This window comes from Oculina patagonica, chromosome 10 (genome assembly GCF_052425735.1).
Source record: "Oculina patagonica isolate OP01 chromosome 10, crgOcupat, whole genome shotgun sequence".
Lineage (NCBI taxonomy): Eukaryota > Metazoa > Cnidaria > Anthozoa > Scleractinia > Oculinidae > Oculina > Oculina patagonica.
The window spans coordinates 4,837,224-4,855,516 of NC_135767.1; the positions used below are offsets into that span (position 1 = coordinate 4,837,224).

General features: G+C 39.6%; 2 protein-coding genes across 3 annotated transcripts in view; both read left to right on the forward strand.

The window, feature by feature from the left end:
* The window catches only part of LOC144628303 (uncharacterized), a 60,013-nt gene extending 55,421 nt beyond the window's left edge, over positions 1–4,592 (forward strand). Inside the window, exons 10-11 of the mRNA XM_078486387.1 lie at positions 2,656–2,749; positions 3,273–4,592. Of these exons, the coding sequence (XP_078342513.1) occupies positions 2,656–2,749; positions 3,273–3,922 (744 nt within the window). The 3' untranslated portion in view covers positions 3,923–4,592. The remainder of the gene's footprint in view (positions 1–2,655; positions 2,750–3,272) is intronic.
* Positions 4,593–4,724: 132 nt separating this feature from the next.
* Positions 4,725–18,126, forward strand: LOC144628300 (uncharacterized). 2 transcript variants are annotated; one of them, XM_078486383.1, is made up of 10 exons: positions 4,725–6,836; positions 9,839–10,095; positions 10,791–10,902; positions 11,005–11,090; positions 11,669–11,713; positions 11,983–12,030; positions 13,195–13,346; positions 13,803–13,842; positions 16,250–16,343; positions 17,055–18,126. In XM_078486383.1, exons 1-10 carry the CDS (start codon positions 6,506–6,508, stop codon positions 17,780–17,782), a joined length of 1,893 nt encoding a protein of 630 aa, XP_078342509.1. In that variant the 5' UTR covers positions 4,725–6,505; the 3' UTR covers positions 17,783–18,126. The 2 variants fall into 2 exon arrangements, with proteins under 2 accessions (XP_078342509.1, XP_078342511.1); XM_078486385.1 differs by having other exon boundaries at positions 6,697–7,309.
* The last annotated feature ends 167 nt before the right edge of the window (positions 18,127–18,293 follow it).

An 18,293-nucleotide genomic window follows, 5' to 3' on the forward strand; every position in this document is an offset into this window, starting at 1 on the left:
GATTGGCTTGGTACATCAACATGGCCACCGTTTGTTGTTTTGGAACACCAATATGGCCACCGTGATGTCACGTGAGCATACAATGTATATTTTGAAAACTCTTCGTGGACCAAGAACTGAGAACTGTGTATAATTGCATGAAAAACAAATCTTTAGTTAGTAAACTTGGCTTCGGACCGTACTTTGTCTTAGGTTGTCGACTCGAAAGTCCCTAAAATGAAAAAACAACATGCGAGTTTGTTTTAATCCTATGTAATCCTATGTAATCACAAAAAAACATAGTTTGTTAAAGGTTTGTCGCTGACTGTGTTTTGATGTTATTTTTTAAGACGTTTCGGCTATTGCTTAAGCCTTCATCAGTTAAAAAATCAAAGCTTTCACACGCGATTTAAAAATGGCAACACGTTAGCGCGCGCTTTAAAAATAACGGAAAGTTAAAAGGGGTGGGATGATAGCATGGTCGTTCCCAGAGTGCGGATCCTTAATGGACAACCAGGCTTCCAAAAAGAGTCGCTTGTGAATCGGTGAGGTAAAATCATATGGTGATTATTTTCATGTACATGACAGGAGATCTTTGAGTCGTGGTCGAACATGGCAACTACCCTTTTGTGTTCCGCAATCCGGGTCTTTATTGGTCGCTCCGTTTGACCGTAGTATACAAAATTACAGTTGGTGCAATTGATTTTGTAAACTACGCCAGATCTTGGGCGGTCAACATCATTTTGAGCCTTTGGGCGCGGAAACAAACATGTTCACAGTTTTTAGCGGTTTGTAGGCGACTTTGATCTCTTGCTGTCTCAAAATGCGGCCAATCTTTTCATAAATGCCTTGAACATAAGGAAGTACCACGAAGCCATTAGTTGGTAAATCTGCTTGTGGTTGTGACAGTGATCTCTCACACTTGCTTATAAAGGATGGTGGATAGTTGTTCTCGCGCAACACCGACTTCACTCGTTTTGTTTCTTTTCGTTTTCCTTCTTGTGTTGAAGGAAAGTTCTTTGCCCTTTGTAGCAGTGTGCAAACTACGGATCTCTTATGACACACAGGGTGATGAGAATTGAAGTCAAGGTATCGGTCTGTATGTGTTGACTTCCTGTAGACATTCACTTCAATTTGTGTGCCACTCCTTGTTGTGATAGTGTCCAAAAAGGGTAGTCCCTGCTCCGTGGTGTCCTCAAGTTCAACAGTGAATTGTATGCTGGGATTTATGGAGTTTAGATGTTGATGAAACTCGTTAACATGTTCCTTTTTGAGGCATGCGTGACTATCATCCACGTAGCGGAACAACCACTTAGGAGGGTGACGAGCTGTGGTGATCGCAATTTCTTTAATCTCCTTCATTACAAGGTCAGCTATAACAGGGCTGATCGGGGAGCCCATCGCACATCCAAAACAGTAGATGTTATCGTGTTTGAAATAGTTTTGCTTAAGAACAAATTCTAATAGTTTCATGATGTTGCTGATGGACATATTTGTGCGATCTGCTAGATGTTGATCTTGGTAGAGCCTCTCGTTTGTAATGGTTAGAGCCAGGTTCACAGAAATAGAAGTGAATAAAGACTTGACGTCAAAAGAGACCATTATCTCATCACTGGTGACGGACTGTTGGCGGATCTGCAGCGCAAATTCTGAGCTGTTCTTGACTGAAAATCTATTCCTCCGGAGAGGAGATAGAATGGAAACCAGGTGCTTGGACACAGCGTATGTCGGGCTACCTATGCTACTGGTGATGGGTCTGAGTGGTCTCTCAGGTTTGTGGATTTTTGGGAGACCATAGAAAGATGCTGGTGTGGAATTGTTGCAATGTAGCTTTCTGTATAGTTCTGGTCCAATTTGGGATGTTCCGGCATTCTTTTCCTCTCTGATGTTAAGCAAAAGTTTGTTAAGGTCCCTTTCGACGCTAGTTGTTGGGTGTGACCATGTTTGGTTCGTGTAAAATGTCAAAAATTCTCGCTCCCATCTTCGTGTTTAAAAAAATTGCCAAGATCAGCTGTCGATAGCGTCAGATGACCAATTTAGTAATCCAAAAAGCTCCTAAATCCAAGATGAATTTAAAATATAAAAATGGTTTAAACAGATCTAAAAATATAAAAGGATACTCTAAATTTTCGATCGCCTTCTGCGGTCTTCTTCAGAGAATGATGGATTTTGCAAGGTTCGCAGAGCCCCCAGGGGGGCAACGAACAATAACGTCAATGCAACTTATTAGAATTCTGCGAACCTTGCAAAATCCATCATTCTCTGAAGAAGACCGCAGAAGGCGATCGAAATTTAGAGTATCCTTTTATATTTTTAGATCTGTTTAAACCATTTTTATATTTTAAGCTATGACCACAGATCGCTCCAGCAGTTTTATTTCAAAGATGAATGTTTTTCATCCAGGCGTGAGCAAACACAATTATATCCAATCTCCATGGCAGACCCCTCTCATTTGCTGGGAGGGAAGGATCTGGGAACAAGATCGTGCACATTAGAATGAAATGATAGTATGATGATACAAACGTGAAGCTTTGAAGTTGGATTGAGTTACCAGTTTCGAACGTTCTTCCCAATGCCTTCTATGAACTATGTGTTTCATTATGCTTGTCAGAAGGTTCTCCATTTTCAGTGCTCTGTAATACAAATTGACTGGTTTCTTTCACTTTGTTTTACTAGAACACAGTGACAAGCAAACCGAAGAAAAACTCAGCGTTTCAGCTGGAAGAACAGAATGGTTTCGTCAAAAACAACGTCAAGGAACCGTTTGAATGTAGGCATACATAGAATAAACTAGTTTTAATAACAGCCGTTTGAAACCAATTTCTTATTTAAGTTTGAATATGCATGTGATCCAGTCAAACCGCTTTTTAGGCGACGTTTGGTTAAAAAACAAATGTACTTATTGGTAGTTTTACTTTTTCTAGGTAAAATCAATGTCCCATAATATCAAGAAATTTAATTAAGCATGTGCAAGTTCTACGCATCAAAAAGAATCAGAACCTAACTCACAGTCTAGTCTTCTTCGTAACTGTTATTAGCGTCGTCATGCAAGACTTATCTTAGCGTTGGGTGGTGACCTAAAAAACGGCTGCGAATAAGGCGAGGTCTGATCGCTTCATGCAACATGTGCATAAAGTGAACGCACGAAGTAAAGCGCCAACGTGCATCAATCCTTTTACCCGGACGTTACCTTTTTTTAAAAAGTCTTTGTATCGCTTGATTGTTTTTGTTTTAATTATACCTTAATTTTTCTACAAGGGACATTTTAATTATATTGTGTTATTTGTTTTCAGCAATTAACACTCCAAACTATGATGCACCTCAGCAGCAGGTTCGACATGGAACATTACGTAACCAGCAGACCACGTCATCGCAGGAAAACTCTCAATCAGGCGGTTTATACACTGCGCTTAATATTCCGGACGGACACAATATCTATGGGCCCAGAGGAAGTCAGGAGGAAATGTCCCAAAATTATGGCTTTTGTAGTGTAGAACAACCTGTGTACAATGTCCTGGAGGACCTATCAGTGAAGGACTCTGGGGAAACTGTCAATAATGGCCACAGTGACCCAGAACCAGTGTACAACGTTTTGGAGCAACCTTATGCAGAAGGCCCAGAGGGACCAGCATGGTATGGCTCTGTACCTGTGCACGGTCCAGTGTACCGCAACACTCTGGAGGAACCTTATCAATACAATGGTTCTCCAAGTACAAGTGAGCCGGTTTATAATGTTCTCGAGCCGCCCGACCGTGGCGGTACAGGAGGGGCTGATAGTTATGGTCCCTCAGGTGGCCAAGACCCAGTGTATAACGTGCTGGAGGGTCCTGTTACTGATCAATCAAGCGGAGATGGCCTGTATTCAAACAGCTTGGAGGCTCAAGACCCTGAAAGTTGTTACAACATCCCAGTGTATGCAGTGGTCAACAAAAACAAGAAATGACATTATAAAGAACATCTTAAAAGGAAGGTCCCCTGTTTTATGAGTCAAATGAGTCCATGAGTCATGAGTCATGAGTCAATGAGTCAAGCTGATTTTTACACAAAGTAGGATATTATCTATTGAACCATGGTTTACCTTTATACAAGTAAGCTTACAAGCACTTCAGATTGCTTACGGTTAGTTCTACTCTGGTTTGCTTGCGGTCAGTTGCACTCCCGTTTGCTTGCCGAGTTAGTTCCACTCCGGTTTGCTTGTGGTTAGTTCCACTCTGGTTTGCTTGCAGTTAGCTTTAATTTGTTAGTAAGGGTAGCACTATTTTCAAATTTATAACTCTAATTTAAGATTTGACTCATTGACTCATTGACTCATGACTCATTGACTCATAAAAACGTTAGTCTCCTTAAAAGGGACATGCTTCCATACGTTTTAAGCAGTAGCAATTAATCTGAGAAGGGCTATATGTCACAAAACGTTGCGATGTAACGAACGAATTATCTTTAAATCAAAGGAAATCAAGCATAAGATTATAATTCACTAATACCCCATTCGCACCACAGATAAAACACATTTGTTTGCATTTTTTATGTTTTTTTAAAATACCTGTTTTCATGAAGTTGCTATTTGATGTTTGTCGACTTTAAATTTAGCATGATTAAAGTAAAAATTAGAGCTTAGTCTTGAACCCTATGAACAATTCAGTCTCTCAGATTTCAGTTGCTGAATTTCATTTCGTCAAACCTGCAATCATGACCCTAAAACATACCACTTCAGCACAACTATTTTCGAGATATTAAGACTGGCGGCCCAAGCAAGAATGACCAACTTGACAGCTTAATCGAAAAGAATGCCGAAAGATTTAATCACCTCTGTCAATGCAAACGTCTGCGACGTGATTCTTGTCTCAAATGAGTTAAACTCATTTTGAATTCTCCTTTCTTCTCGACAAGTCTCGGTTACAAATGAAATTTTATCAAATCATCTCATGCTGCATGTCCAGCACTTAGCAAGTCAAGTGTTTTATCTGGTCGAGTACTTTGTGTCTGAAATCACGCTCTGTTCTTGGGCAAATTAACTAAGTACCTTTTGTATTCGAGACCTTGTGTACTGACTAACTTTTCTCTTCACGTAAATGTAAATGTAAATCTGCATTTCCTATTGAAATGTCATCAACTCTAAGACCCTCAAGCGCGTTTTGATGTTTTCGCGTCATCATTACCTACAAAATACCTATGGGCGTTCAGGGATGAAACGTCATCATTACCCAACGACTCCATGCGACCCTGCTCAAGTAAATCGAGATTTTATTTGGAATATGAACTGTATACTCTGACTGTAAGTTCACCTAATGACGGGGATGCTAGTAGTCTCGCTTATGGGTGTATATTTCGGATTTTTGGTCTTGCTTTGAGTGTTCCGGGCAAAACGCCAATATTTTTAGTCATAATGGTCTCGTTTAGGCATACACGCGAAGAAAATATAAAAATATACATTCTATTCTTAGTTTTTTGCTATCTTTTAAGGGGTAAAGAAAAGGTTGAGCCACACCCAGATTAGTCTCTTTTAGGGGTTCTTTTCAAACTTTCCGACGAGCATCACCGTCCGTTTCATATAGGAGTTCCCCCCCCCCAGCTCTTTGGTCTCTTAGGTCCTCTTACCTTCTGGGCAAAAGTGCAGCGGGGGAAATAACGCGTTTTACACAGGGAAAACAGGGAAAACAGCTAAAAAGGAGCTCAAATTCTCTCTGGAAATCGCTTCTTTTCAGGAAACAGACAGGTGAGCTTATTCAAAACTTATCCAGCAATCTTTAGTGTCGATTTTGGTCGCAAAAAGGCGAGAAAGAAGAGAGTTCAAAGCGGTTTCATAAAGCGAGTTCAAATCGTTTCGTGAAAGAGTTCGCCACCCTTGTCAATTATTATTAAGAATAGAGAAAATTAGCACATCTGAAATCCGCTCGCACACAAGACAGCTCAGCATACGACAACAGTGCTGTCGTGTCTATCGACTACTCATAAAGAAAAACAACACAGAAAACGAACGGAACCACGTGGATAATATTCTTTTATTTATTAATTCAATTTTTCGACTGTTGTGGTCTCCCTGTGGTTGCTATGCATAGCCTAAGGCATTTACAAGAGTTATATAGCATGCTTAAGCGCGGATTTCCCTCGAATGTAGTTTTCATCGCAAACGACTCATCGAAGAGCAATATTACTGATACAATGTGTCTATACTCTCAGAGAAAGTGGAGGAAAAGAATTACTTAAGCTAAGCCAAAAATAGTTATCGGTGAATAAATCGCTTCTTTTTATTTATCTTGCGGAAATGAATTGTAATATCGAAAGTTTCGAAAGTATTTTTTGAACAAAGAATATTACTGAAGCACAACGAATGAATAATAATAGTGATGTTTCGAACTCTGGGTTGTCGGCTGTACTTTTGAGCGATTAGACGTCAGGCGAGAACTTAAACCGACTCAACTGAAAGCCGAGTGCCCTCCTTCCTTGATAACAGCTTTACTATCTCTGGATTGTAACAACCAGTCTGGAAAGCTCATATGATATCAAGCCTCTTTGTATTAGAGACATGAAGATATCACTTACGAAGGCCTTGATAACGTTTTTACTTTACATCGACGCAACGTTCCCAGAGAGTATTGAAATTACCAGGTTTATACCAGAAAGGGATCTTAACAAATGGAAAAAAGTTGAAGATTCGTTTGACATACCTCAGTCAGTATGTCATGAGGAGAGCAGTGGATATGGAGATTATTGCAATACATCTTGCACGATTAAAGAGGTGGCAGGAGGTCAGGGTCCCTACTCGTGCCAATGTTCTGACAACAGCGCTACTACAGTAGCTTATTTGGAAAACAGATGGAGATGCCTGGGAAATCAAGAGGCGCGAACCCAACTTGGTGAGTTGTTTGTTTTATTTGTAGGTACGTGCACAAACACACATCCTCGCAGTGCGTCTGTGTGGAACACAAGGCCTTCACACGCGATTGCGCCAGGCCAAACTGTCTCGCCTTTTTTTCACTTCCAGTGTCATGTTTCTTCAGCTCACTTTGCATCGTCCTTCTCCTCATACTCTTTGTAGGACAAGAGCGTAGATGATATTAGTCTACTTACATGATCATGAAATGATACTTTAACTGATGAAAATCTTGGGGAAACTAATTTGTTTCAGTAATTACTAAGAAATCTTTATTACGTTCAAAGCGAAATTTGCCGTACTGCGGAAGTTCATATGCTTTGCAACATGCAGCTATATACGTAGCGCCTGATATTGTTAAATATTGCCTTGTATTGACACTTCATTTATTTTGTATTTGTTAAGTCATCACTACTAAGACAGACTGAAAGCCAATATGTATTTCCTTAAGCTCCGGTATGTTGGAAACCCCGGAAACTGAAATATTATTAGAAGTTGTGCTAAGATTAGTCTAACATTTTCGTACATGGTAATATATAAATATATCTATATCTTTGTCTTTGTCTTTCCACATCGAGGCTAGATTGAAAATGGAATTTGGATTTTACCAGCGACTTAAAAACTATTTTGAATAATTATTAGGCTCATAGCTGCTGTGAGTGCACTGATCTTTCTGTTAATGTTGGCCAAACGAAACAATAATAAAGACCCCAAAATAAACAAGGATGGTTTCAGCTGGTAAAAGACGGATTACTAACTATGGTACGGGAAACTTAAAAAAATAAATTCAAAATGTGTTGTTCGTGTAAGGTGGCAGCACTGTGTCATTCACTGATCGTCTGATCGATTTGCGTTTTATCTCCGAACGAATGCATGGAAGACAGCTGAAGCTTTTACCGTATCAGCATGGAAGGCTAATGATCCCAAAAATTACAATGAGGGCCAGTATTTCTTCTAATTTTTCAAGTAGCTCGGTTTCCTTTGTTCTTTTTAGGGGAGTATATTACAAAACCCCTGATTATTATTCACTGTCGGAAAAGTTGGTAGCGGCTTTGATTGTAACAGGGGAGTGTGGGGCTAAAACAATAGCTGATTACAATAGCAGACCCCTGCTCTCCCCAACATATTTAACCTTCCCAGAAAGTAAAAAAAAAATTACAGACGAAGTGCAAATTGCCAGTAAATACTATACAATTTGTTCAAGTTTCTTACGTCATTCAGCGGCAAATAGAAACAGCTACTCTTGTCTACGTCTTCCGGGCACTTATTTATATACTTATTATACAAGTGCAGTACACACCATTCTGGATTTGTAATGTTTTCGTGTTGTTCAAACGCTTTCGCGTTAATTCTGCGATGCTTCTGACCACCGCCAAAGTTCTTTTCTCAAACAATGTGTACCTTGGTCGAATACGCTCCTCCTCGTCCCCCTCTATAACCTGCAGTTGTGCGAACGTAAAGCTTCTGTGTTCTTCACCACAACGAAGAGCAGAGAACTCTTCTAACTAATTTGACAATAGTACCTCTAAAGAACTAAATTAAATCTCTTTTGCATTAGGAAACGTCGCCAAGAGAAAAATAAGCATGTTATTTACTTGTCCCTCGGGGGTATGTGATATATTCATCTGGTACCAGGTGAATATGTCACATACCTCCTCATTCCAAGTAAATAACCCCCTCATCTATCAAATGCGTCATTGATAGCATACTTCTCTGGAACTATTATTTTTGGCAACGGTGTAAAAAACATACACTGAGGTCAGTAATAAACTTAGAGAAATATAATGTCACATAATAGGGATGTACCGGCTGTGTGCGTCGCAAGATTTGGCCAGTCACTAAGCCCTATATTTGAACCGATTGGCCTCGCAACAAGGAAGAAAGCAATTTGGAGCGTAGAGTTTACAGCATTTGTTCATTTTGTTTTCAGCCTCTGGGGATAATTATTCCACCATGTTGGGGCGACGTACGTCGTCGTCGTCGTCGTCGTCGTCGTCACTAGGCGCACGCGCCCGCGAACCATGCCGCTGGCCATGATGACCATGAAAAACCAAAACATGGTTCTATACATTTTCTATGGGAATGGGGCTCTGTTCTGCGGTCCTTCGGGCCGCTGGGAGTTCCGCTAAAATATTCCTGTCTGTCTGAAGCCAAGTGCGTACTTAACTTTTGAGCTTATCGAGTCTGCCTGGTTATTATATTTAAGGGCCAAGGTATTTCTTGGCATTAAGTGATTTTCTTCCTTCTTGTTTAATTATGAGCTGTACCGTATTTATTCGATTAAGCGCCCACGCTCACCTCGAATAAGCGCCCACCCGGTAGGTAGGAAAAGTTAATAAGCGCCCAGTCTCAAATAAGGGACGTCGACTGTGCAATAATTATCGGGAGGGGAGGGGGGGGGTGCGAAAGATGAGCCTCACAAGGAGAAATATTACACGATACCCCCTCTTAACAAAGGCAAATTAGCTCTGACCCCCCTCCAAATCTCCCAAAAATTATGACGAACCCCTCCCCGTAACCACCACCAACAAATATAATAAATATACCTGAATCCTTTACTTGCTTTGTACTGAAACGCATTCGACATCAGTGTCTGGGCAAAGGGTACCTCGTAACTGTGTTCGATAAGGTCGCCCATTTCTGAAGAGTTTGATTGTGTATCGTCTTCTGAGTCACTGGATTGTAGCTCAGAAGCACTAGTTGCGTCATTGTCTTCGGGTCAGTATTTGATGAGCAGTCTGAACGTAACGTAAAACACGAACTACTACTTTCCCTCCACTGACCTGTAAATTGTGTTGCTTCAAGTACAATCTTAACTTAATTAAACTTGTAACGGCAATAAAATATTCCTTAACAGAAGAAATCACAGCAAAACAACGAACTAAGACGATTTAGGAGTATAATAGGCCAAGATTTCCATCAAACTGAGATAAATTAAACATTTTCTTTTTCCATATGCATTTGATTATTCCCTTCAATGAATAGGCTGCAAGATGAATACGTTATTTAATAATGAAGACAAGGAAGACAAACTACGCACGCTTGAAACCACGAGGGAAAGGAAAACAAAACTAAAAAATCGTCAAGCTAATTGCCAAGTTAACGTCAGCTCATCCTGGTTCATTGGATGTGATGGGAAAATGGTTCCTCTTGAACGACAAACTAATAGAACAAGGGATATTTTTCGTCTTCGATGGGTTTTACGGAGAGGAGCCTATTATATAGGGGTAAGAATTAGTTTAGTTTTTGTTAGCCTGCAGAACAGGCGGTTGCGTTTAATTGTGTAATTAGCACTCTGTTAGTTAGAAGGACGAGCAAAATAAACTAGGATTTAGGCTGTGAGAATATTGTAAAAGTCCGGGACATTTTAAGATTGCTGCACCGAATTGTCCATATTGCTGTGCCCTCAGCAGCTGTTATTTTCCAGTGAAGGAACAGCATTTTTGACACTTCTGCAACATTCTCAGCGCCCGAAAATAAACTATTTCGAAACTGAAGACATGAACATGCACACAACGCCGGAGTCAAAAATTGTTAAGGAGCGAGTGGCATCCGACAATATAACTGCCTTAGAGGGAAATTTATCACTCGACTGATTTCAGGCGTACGAATAAGCAGATTTGGAATAAGAAAATAATGTGTGGAAAGGCTTTATGGCGTTTTGTTGCAAGCAACACAATCAAATGTCTAGATCTCCAGTACGTACAGAACCTTGATCAACCTTCTTACAGGTTAGTGCATTTGTGGTCATGTATATGTATCAGTTTCGAAGTTATTCTGCGTATTTGGGTGTTTTTAATGAAATCTGAGTTACATGTAACAGTCAAACGACATCTTTCTCAGATTTAACTGTGATTTTGTGTGATTTTAATTGAATGTAGTTTTACGTTCTTTTTAACAAGAAATACATTTCCGTTTACTGTAACAGGTCGTTGAGCCAGTTGACATTTTCCGAGGACGAGTTATCAATCTAGGTATCAGCTGCTCCCATCCCCTATCTAACACCGAAGAAGGTTGTCTGCTATTTAAACTGGAAGGAAGCTTTAGTTGTAAGTTGATGTGTTGTTATTTTTAAACAGCTTTAATTTTCCCTTCAGTTTTCTTAGAATGGATAGACTGCTCCAGTATTAACAACTTGTCTTCAATGACAGGTCCTGTAGAAAGATCAACTGGTCCCATCTTTTCCTCGACGTTAAATCCCACAACGTCCACTTTGGAAGTAAAGTCGAAGTCTACTGTAAGTGCAGCATTAACTCAACACCTATTTCTAACCAGGAACTGGGGTGTCCAGGTGGTTAGTGCATGTATGAATCGATTAGGTTGGGTTCGCGCCCCAGCCGGGGTCATTGTGTTCTTTTACTCAAGGTACTGGTAACACGGCAGGGGATGGGAGTGGGGGGGGGGGGGGGGGTGGTGGCAGAAATACTCCTAATCATTTTCTGCTAGAATATCGGAGTAAAGGTCATTCCTCTGAAATAGAACCTGCACTGAGATTGTCGACAAAATTTGCCTATTAGTTATTGTTATTTTCACTGTCACGCAACAAAAATACCAATTGAATCAAGTCAAGACGATAAGCTTGTGTTTGAATATGTTTTTATCAGTCGTCACTTCCTATTTCGGACTCTTTACTGTCTTAAGGTTGTTGGAAACAAGGCAAATATGCCCAAACTACGTGTATTAAATTCTTAGTGGCCGCTCGGGACGTCCGAAAGGCGGCCGCGGCCGCTTAATAGAGGTGGCCGTTAAATAAGGGTTTTATTTACAGTATTTTACTCTGGCAATACTATAACTCATTTAACTTTTTCTTTACAGACACTTTTAGGGACAGCTACTAGAGTATCAATTAGCCCAACTCAGGTACGAGTTTAAATCTAACTGAGAACATAATCATGTAAATTGCCTACAAGTACTTAGGTGACAATCAAAGTGCAGGTTCGGTTTAATTTGTTCTTAAAATTCCTCTTGGGTAATAGACTTTATACTGAGATAATCCAAGGAGTGGTACAGTAGATGATCAGTATTAGGGGTTAGATACACGGTATATTGCCTAAAAGTAGAAGAAATAAACTCCTGAAAATAAAACAGCGAAAAAAAGACAAACTATAAAACGATCGTTCTCTTTGCAGGCGTATTCCGAGAAGGCCACTGTATCAACAACGATCGGTCCAACTCAGGTACGAGCTTCAAAGCCTATGTATATATTTGAGCATTCAGTGACGTGCCTTTCTGCTCCATGGCGAAACACAAGCTTGGGTTTTTCGTTCCTCGCCGACAATAGCTTGGTTTGCTCGCCGACTTCGCCGCTCTTGCCAGTGTGACCCAAAGTGAGCCTGCTCGCAAGCTTAAGGTGATTCCACTGAAATAGAAGGAGTATTAAAAATTTTCTGAAACTTGGTCCAGGTTACAATTATGTTATGCGAATTAAAAAATTAAAATAAAAAATGGGGGTCACTGCGCTAGTTTTTGTGTAAAATGGATGGGCATTATAGTAAATATACGACCCGCGAGGTAGATATTAGGAACCCTAGTAACTCGAATGGGAAACTATTGTTTCAAGAAAAAAATCATTTTTGCATTAAAGCATTAGTCTATTTCAACAAAATAGACTTTGATCTTATATTAAAAACTATTCTTATTGTACAGGAATTAAGATAACGAAAGAAATTAAAGATTTTGCTTTGTGCGCACGCTAACAGCACTACCTAAAAACGTGTTTTTTACGTCATTAAAATTAAAATATCTCAATGTAGAATTTTAAACTTTTCTTTAAATCGCGTTATATTGTAGACAACCGTATGACATTTAAATTAATGCATCAAAAATGGGGGTCACCGTGCTCGTTTAAGAGAAAACGATCATTTATTTCTCTACCGAGCGTAGGCTGAAAGGAATCTCGTAGTGTTCTGTGTGCGCGCGCGCTCGTGCGCGCGCTAAATGACGCGAAAACGTATGCGCAGCAAGGATGCGCAATGCAATTCCGTGGAATCACCTTAAGCTACACCGAGAATAGAAGATATTTTACCAAACGCTGTACGAGTGATTGTCTCATAGTAAAAGGAGCAATGTACTTTAAAAATGGAGCTACAACTTTTTAACTTTAAGAAAAAAGTTCTTATGAATATTTCGTTTGTTGTCGGCTGCAGTCGTCGCAGTTCGTGCATACTCTTTAAATAAATACATAATTAATAATTGCAAGGGTTCTGAGCGACCTTAAGTGAGTAAAACTGTAAAAGTTTCGTTTGCACAGGCATCGCCGTTCTTCGAAACTGCTCTTTTTACGGTCTCTTGATCATACTACTAGTTTAGTGATGGACGTTCATGATGTTTTTTGTTCTCAGGCCATCACTCAACCCAGCTCAGGAAGAAGACAGAAGAATGAAGACGACAGCTCATCCTCGCCGCTGGGTATCATAGCAGGCGTGACTGTTTCTATCACACTCGTACTGGTGGTAATTGCTGCTCTTTTCATCTATCGACGTCGGAAATCCAGGTACCATGCATTTGGATAAATGTGAATACTGTACATTGTCCATAAACAGCATATTGTATAACTACATATTTATTACCGGACCATATGCATGCAGAAGACTTTAATCAAACCTAATGCTCCGCACACTCAGTACTTAACATACTTAAAAATGAAATAGGCAAGGTGTAAGTTTTCAAGTGATGTGCAGATCAAAAACGTTTTAACAGAGTTGCTTTCTTATAGTATATCTCTCAAAACAGGCTTTTATGCCTTTTATAAGATACCCGGATTCAAGCTCTCCCAGTTAGTTCACCAAAGTACTAGTTCTAGAAGCCCATACTGAAGACCAGGGCTTATAACTGGATTTTACAGTATGCGATTATTTGGTGTATGTCCACGCACCCTTCGATTTCGATCAGTTTTTTTTTTTAATTTTCTTTTTACAAAGTACTTAAATCGATTTGTTACTGTTCACAGAAAAGATGGTCATAAGAGTACCTCTGGCCACACCAACAAGGTAATAAATAATATTTTAAGCGAATACAATTATCTCTTCTATAAATCATGACGGATTTTCACTCACATGTCCAACATCCATGCAAATTTATTGGAAGAAAAAGAAGCGGTTACATAAGAAAAGACTTCAAATCCCACAGGATTGGCTTAGTGCACCAACATGGCCGCTGTGAAGTCACGTGAAAACCCTCCATAACAGTCTACGCTTTATTGAGCATGCAATGTATATTTTTAGAACTCTTCGTGGATCAAGCAAATGTGTATAATTGCGTGAAAAAAAGTCTTAGTAAACATGGCTTTGAACCGTACTTTGTCTTAGGTTGCGACTCGCAAGTCCCTAAAATAAAAATACAACATGCGAGCTCGTTTTAATCCAATCAGCTGTCGATAGCGTCAGGTGACCAAAATAGTAAACCAAAAAGCTCTTAAGAGTGACTTTTACGAACGGCCGAGCAAGAATTTGATTTCCTGGCAGAAATTGGATAATCGATTTTTCTTCGTTTTTTGCTCATTATTAGCTTTAAGGTAAATAAGAAACCTGATGTAGTTTGTTTCCCCTAGAGATCTTCTAATTTTGAGAAAACAAAGAAAATCGATTTCGGTGGTCGAAGTCACAAATTTCCTAACTTTTAAACCCGAAATTAGCTATTATGAACACTCCTCGCGTTCGCTTACAAAACCGCGCAGAGAAATTTGGTCACTTCCTATCTACATAAAAACTCTTTTTCTTTCGCTAGAATATAATTTCAGGGCTTTATCGCAACTCTTCCAACTGAAAAAAATGAACTGACGAGGAATGCTTTTTACGATAACAAAAATTTGAATGAAATAGTAATTTTCAACGGCAGTATTTAGCATGTGGTATAACATTAAATTTTTTCAATTCTCGCTCAAACATGCATACAGATATTCTTAGTAAACATACCTGAGAATTGGCTCGGGTTATTGGAAAGATTCTCACTTAGAGGGCATCAAACTTCGGCAAATTTTCACAGCATGACCGTAAACTGTGTAAACACTTCTAATTGCCAAACGCCACGATAATGAATGTTTTAACCCCAAATGCTCGTCTTTCCTTCTTCTTGCCGAATGTTCCATTGCAAAATTCCCTTTTCAACGAAAGAGTGAGATAAAAAAGCCAACCTGGGTCAATTAAGGTCCATTTTGATCGCAAAACCTCTTCGCCATTTTGCCACAAGATTAGAAGTTTGTGACTTACGTGACATAATACACGTGACATGAAACACGATATTGTGACGTAAGTGAGTCTGCGCAGTAAGAGCTCTGGGGTCGAGAATGTCACGGAGTTAAAATAACGCAAAACAATTCTCCAGCACCGACAACGCAGTTTGAGGAAGCAAATTGATCGTTCTGGCGTTCTGTACACACTTTCGTCAAGAAAAAAGAACCACGATAAAGGAAAATTGCTAAGGATGAAGATGCAAAAGGAATTTCGTGCTTAACAGTTGCTTTGTTGCATTTTGGAGCCAAGAAATGTTTAGCTGTAAGTTAGGCTATTTTGATCGATATCACAACATTTTGTGGGACTTCGATGCATTGATAAATATGCTGCCTTCAACAACCCAAGCCAATTCTCAGGTATGTCTTAGATAAACATTTACATGTGTGTTTAAACGACAATTGAGAAAATTTGGAGTTATACCACATAATAAATAATTCCGTTGAAAACTGCCGTTTAATTCGACTTTCTAGTATCGTGAAAAGTATTCCCCACCTTTTTAATTATTTCAGTTCGAAGAGTTTTGCTTAAGCCCTGAAATTATATTTTAGCGAATGGAAAAGAGTTTCTCTGTTGATAGAAAGCATCCAAAGTTTTCAATGTGGCTTTGTTTGTGAACGCGACGAGAGTTAACAATAGCGAATTTCGGGTTGAAAATTGTGTCACTTTGAGGCTCCGATCACGAAAACTGACTTTGGTTTTTTTCTCGAAATTAGAAGACTTCTGGGGGGAACAAAATACATCAGGTTTCTTATCTACCTAAAAGCTATTAATGAGCAAAATAATGAAGGAATTTGATATTTCAATTTTCTGCCAGTGCAAGCGCGGTTTTTATTTGAAGTCCTTCTTAAGTCCAAGATGATTTTTTTCATCCAATTAAGAGCAACCACAACTAAATGTCATGGCAGACCCCTCTCATTTGCTGGGAGGGAAGGCTCTTGCAACAAGATCGCGCGCATTGAAAAGAAAGGATAGCATGATGGTACAGGTAAAGCTTTAAAGTTGGACTCTTACCAGTTATGTCCGTTTTTCCCAAACTGCCGAGTTAGTAAGAAAACCAAAATACTTTTTTTAGACCTGTATGTTTCAGTTCACTATGTTTATTAAAAGTTCTCCGTGTTTGCTCTGTTGCAAAAATGACTAATTCTTTTTTACATTGTGTAACTAGAATACAGTGACAAGCAAACCGAAGACAAACTCAGCGTTTAAGCTGGAAGAACAGAATGGATTCGTCAAAAACAACGGCATGGAACCGTTTGAATGTAGGCATACATAAATAAACTTGTTTTTATAACAGCTTTTAAAACCAATTTCTTATTTAAGTTTAAATATGTGATCCAGTCAAACCGCTTTTTAGGCGATCTTTGATTGCGCTGTGTAGGCATAATAATGCAAAAACAAATAAATGTATTTATTGGTAACTTCACTACTTTTTAGGAAAATGAGTGCCATAATATCGATATCAGGAGCTTTAATTAAGCATGTGCAATCTCGTTAAGTTATCCGATCCAATCAAACCGCCTTCTTTTTTTGATCGCGCCGCGCAGGCGCGCACATTTATGTAAAAACAAAAGTACTTATTGACTGACTTCCCTTTTTCTTAGAAAAATCAATGTCTCATTATATAAAGAAATTTAATTAAGCATGTGCAGTTTCGACAAGTTTTTCGATTCGCATCAAAAAGAATCATACTCTATGTCATATTCAAAGTCTAGTCTCCCTCGTAACTGTTATTAGCGTGATGACCCCCAAAACGGCTGCGAATAAGACTAGGCTTAGTCGCTTCATACAACATGTGCATAAACTGAACGCGCGAAGTAAAGCGCCAACGTGCACGTACATCAATCCTTAGCCCGGATATTACCTTTTTTTAAAGGAAAAAGTCTTTCTATCGCTTGATAGTCTTTGCTTTAATTATATACCTCAATAATTCTACAAGAGGTATTTTAATTTATACCCTGTTATTTTTTCAGCAATTTATGCTCCAAACTATGATGCACCTCAGCAGCAGGTTCGACATGGAACATTACGTAACCAGCATACCACGTCATCGGAGGAAAACTCTCAATCAGGCGGTTTATACGCTGTGCACAATATTCCGGACGGACACACTATCTTTGGGCCCAGAGACAGTCAGGAGGAAATGTCCCAGAATAAAGGCCTTAGTGGTATAGACCAACCTGTGTACAATATCCTGGAGGACCTATCAGTAAAGAACTCCAAGGAAACTGTCAATAATGGCTCCAATGCACCAGAACCAGTGTACAACGTTTTGGAGGAACCTTATGAAGAAGGCTCAGAGGGACCAGCATGGTATGGTTCTGTACCTGTGGAGGGCCCAGTTTACAACACTTCGGAGGAACCTTATGCAGAAGGCTCAGAAGGACCAGCATGGTATGGCTCTGTACCTGTGGACGGCCCAGTGTACAACACTTTGGAAGAGCCTAATCAATACACTGATTATCCAAGTACAAATGAGCCGGTTTATAATGTTCTCGAGGTAACCGACCATGGCGGTGCAGGAGAGGCTGATAGTTGTGGTCCCTCGGGTGTCCAAGACCCAGTGTATAACGTTCTGGAGGGTCCTGATCCTGATAAATCAAGTGGAGATGGCCTGTATTTAAACAGGTTAGAGGCACGAGACCCTGGAAGTTGTAACAACATCCCAGTGTACGCAGTGGTCAATAAGAAAAAGAAGTGAAACGCAAAGTACATCTTGAAAGGAACATGCTTCCATCTATATTAAGCGGGAACAGCTTTATGTCACAAATGTACCGAATTAACTTAAATCAAAGGAAACCAAGCATAAGATAATAGTTCACTAATACCCCATTCACACCAAAGCTAAAACACATTAGTATATACCACACAAGTGAATAGTGCTTTTCGCGCGCGTTGATTGGTTAACTCGGAGGTGATTAGACAAGTACTATTCACGTCCGAGCAGCTAAAGAGAAACAAACTGCCTTCGCGCGTCGCTTTGTTTACCAAAATTGATGTTTCGGTCTGCTAGTTATTCAACTTGTGTGGTATATACTAAAACAATTATTCACGTCAGTGTCGGTGAATTACCTCGCCGCTCGGTAAATATCCACCACTATTCACCTCCACTTCGGTGAACAATTTTTATTTAAAAACTGTTTCATTGAGGTTGCTAATTGATGTTTGTCAACTTTAAATTTAGCACAATGAAAGTAGAAGTTAGATCTATG

Excerpts from the sequence above, each read along its gene's own strand:
- LOC144628300 (XM_078486383.1), top strand. The coding sequence starts at position 6,506 with ATGAAGATATCACTTACGAAGGCCTTGATAACGTTTTTACTTTACATC. Across the intron at positions 6,837-9,838 it reads AGAGGCGCGAACCCAACTTG|GCTGCAAGATGAATACGTTA; the intron begins GTGAGTTGTTTG and ends TTCAATGAATAG. Across the intron at positions 10,903-11,004 it reads ACTGGAAGGAAGCTTTAGTT|GTCCTGTAGAAAGATCAACT; the intron begins GTAAGTTGATGT and ends CTTCAATGACAG.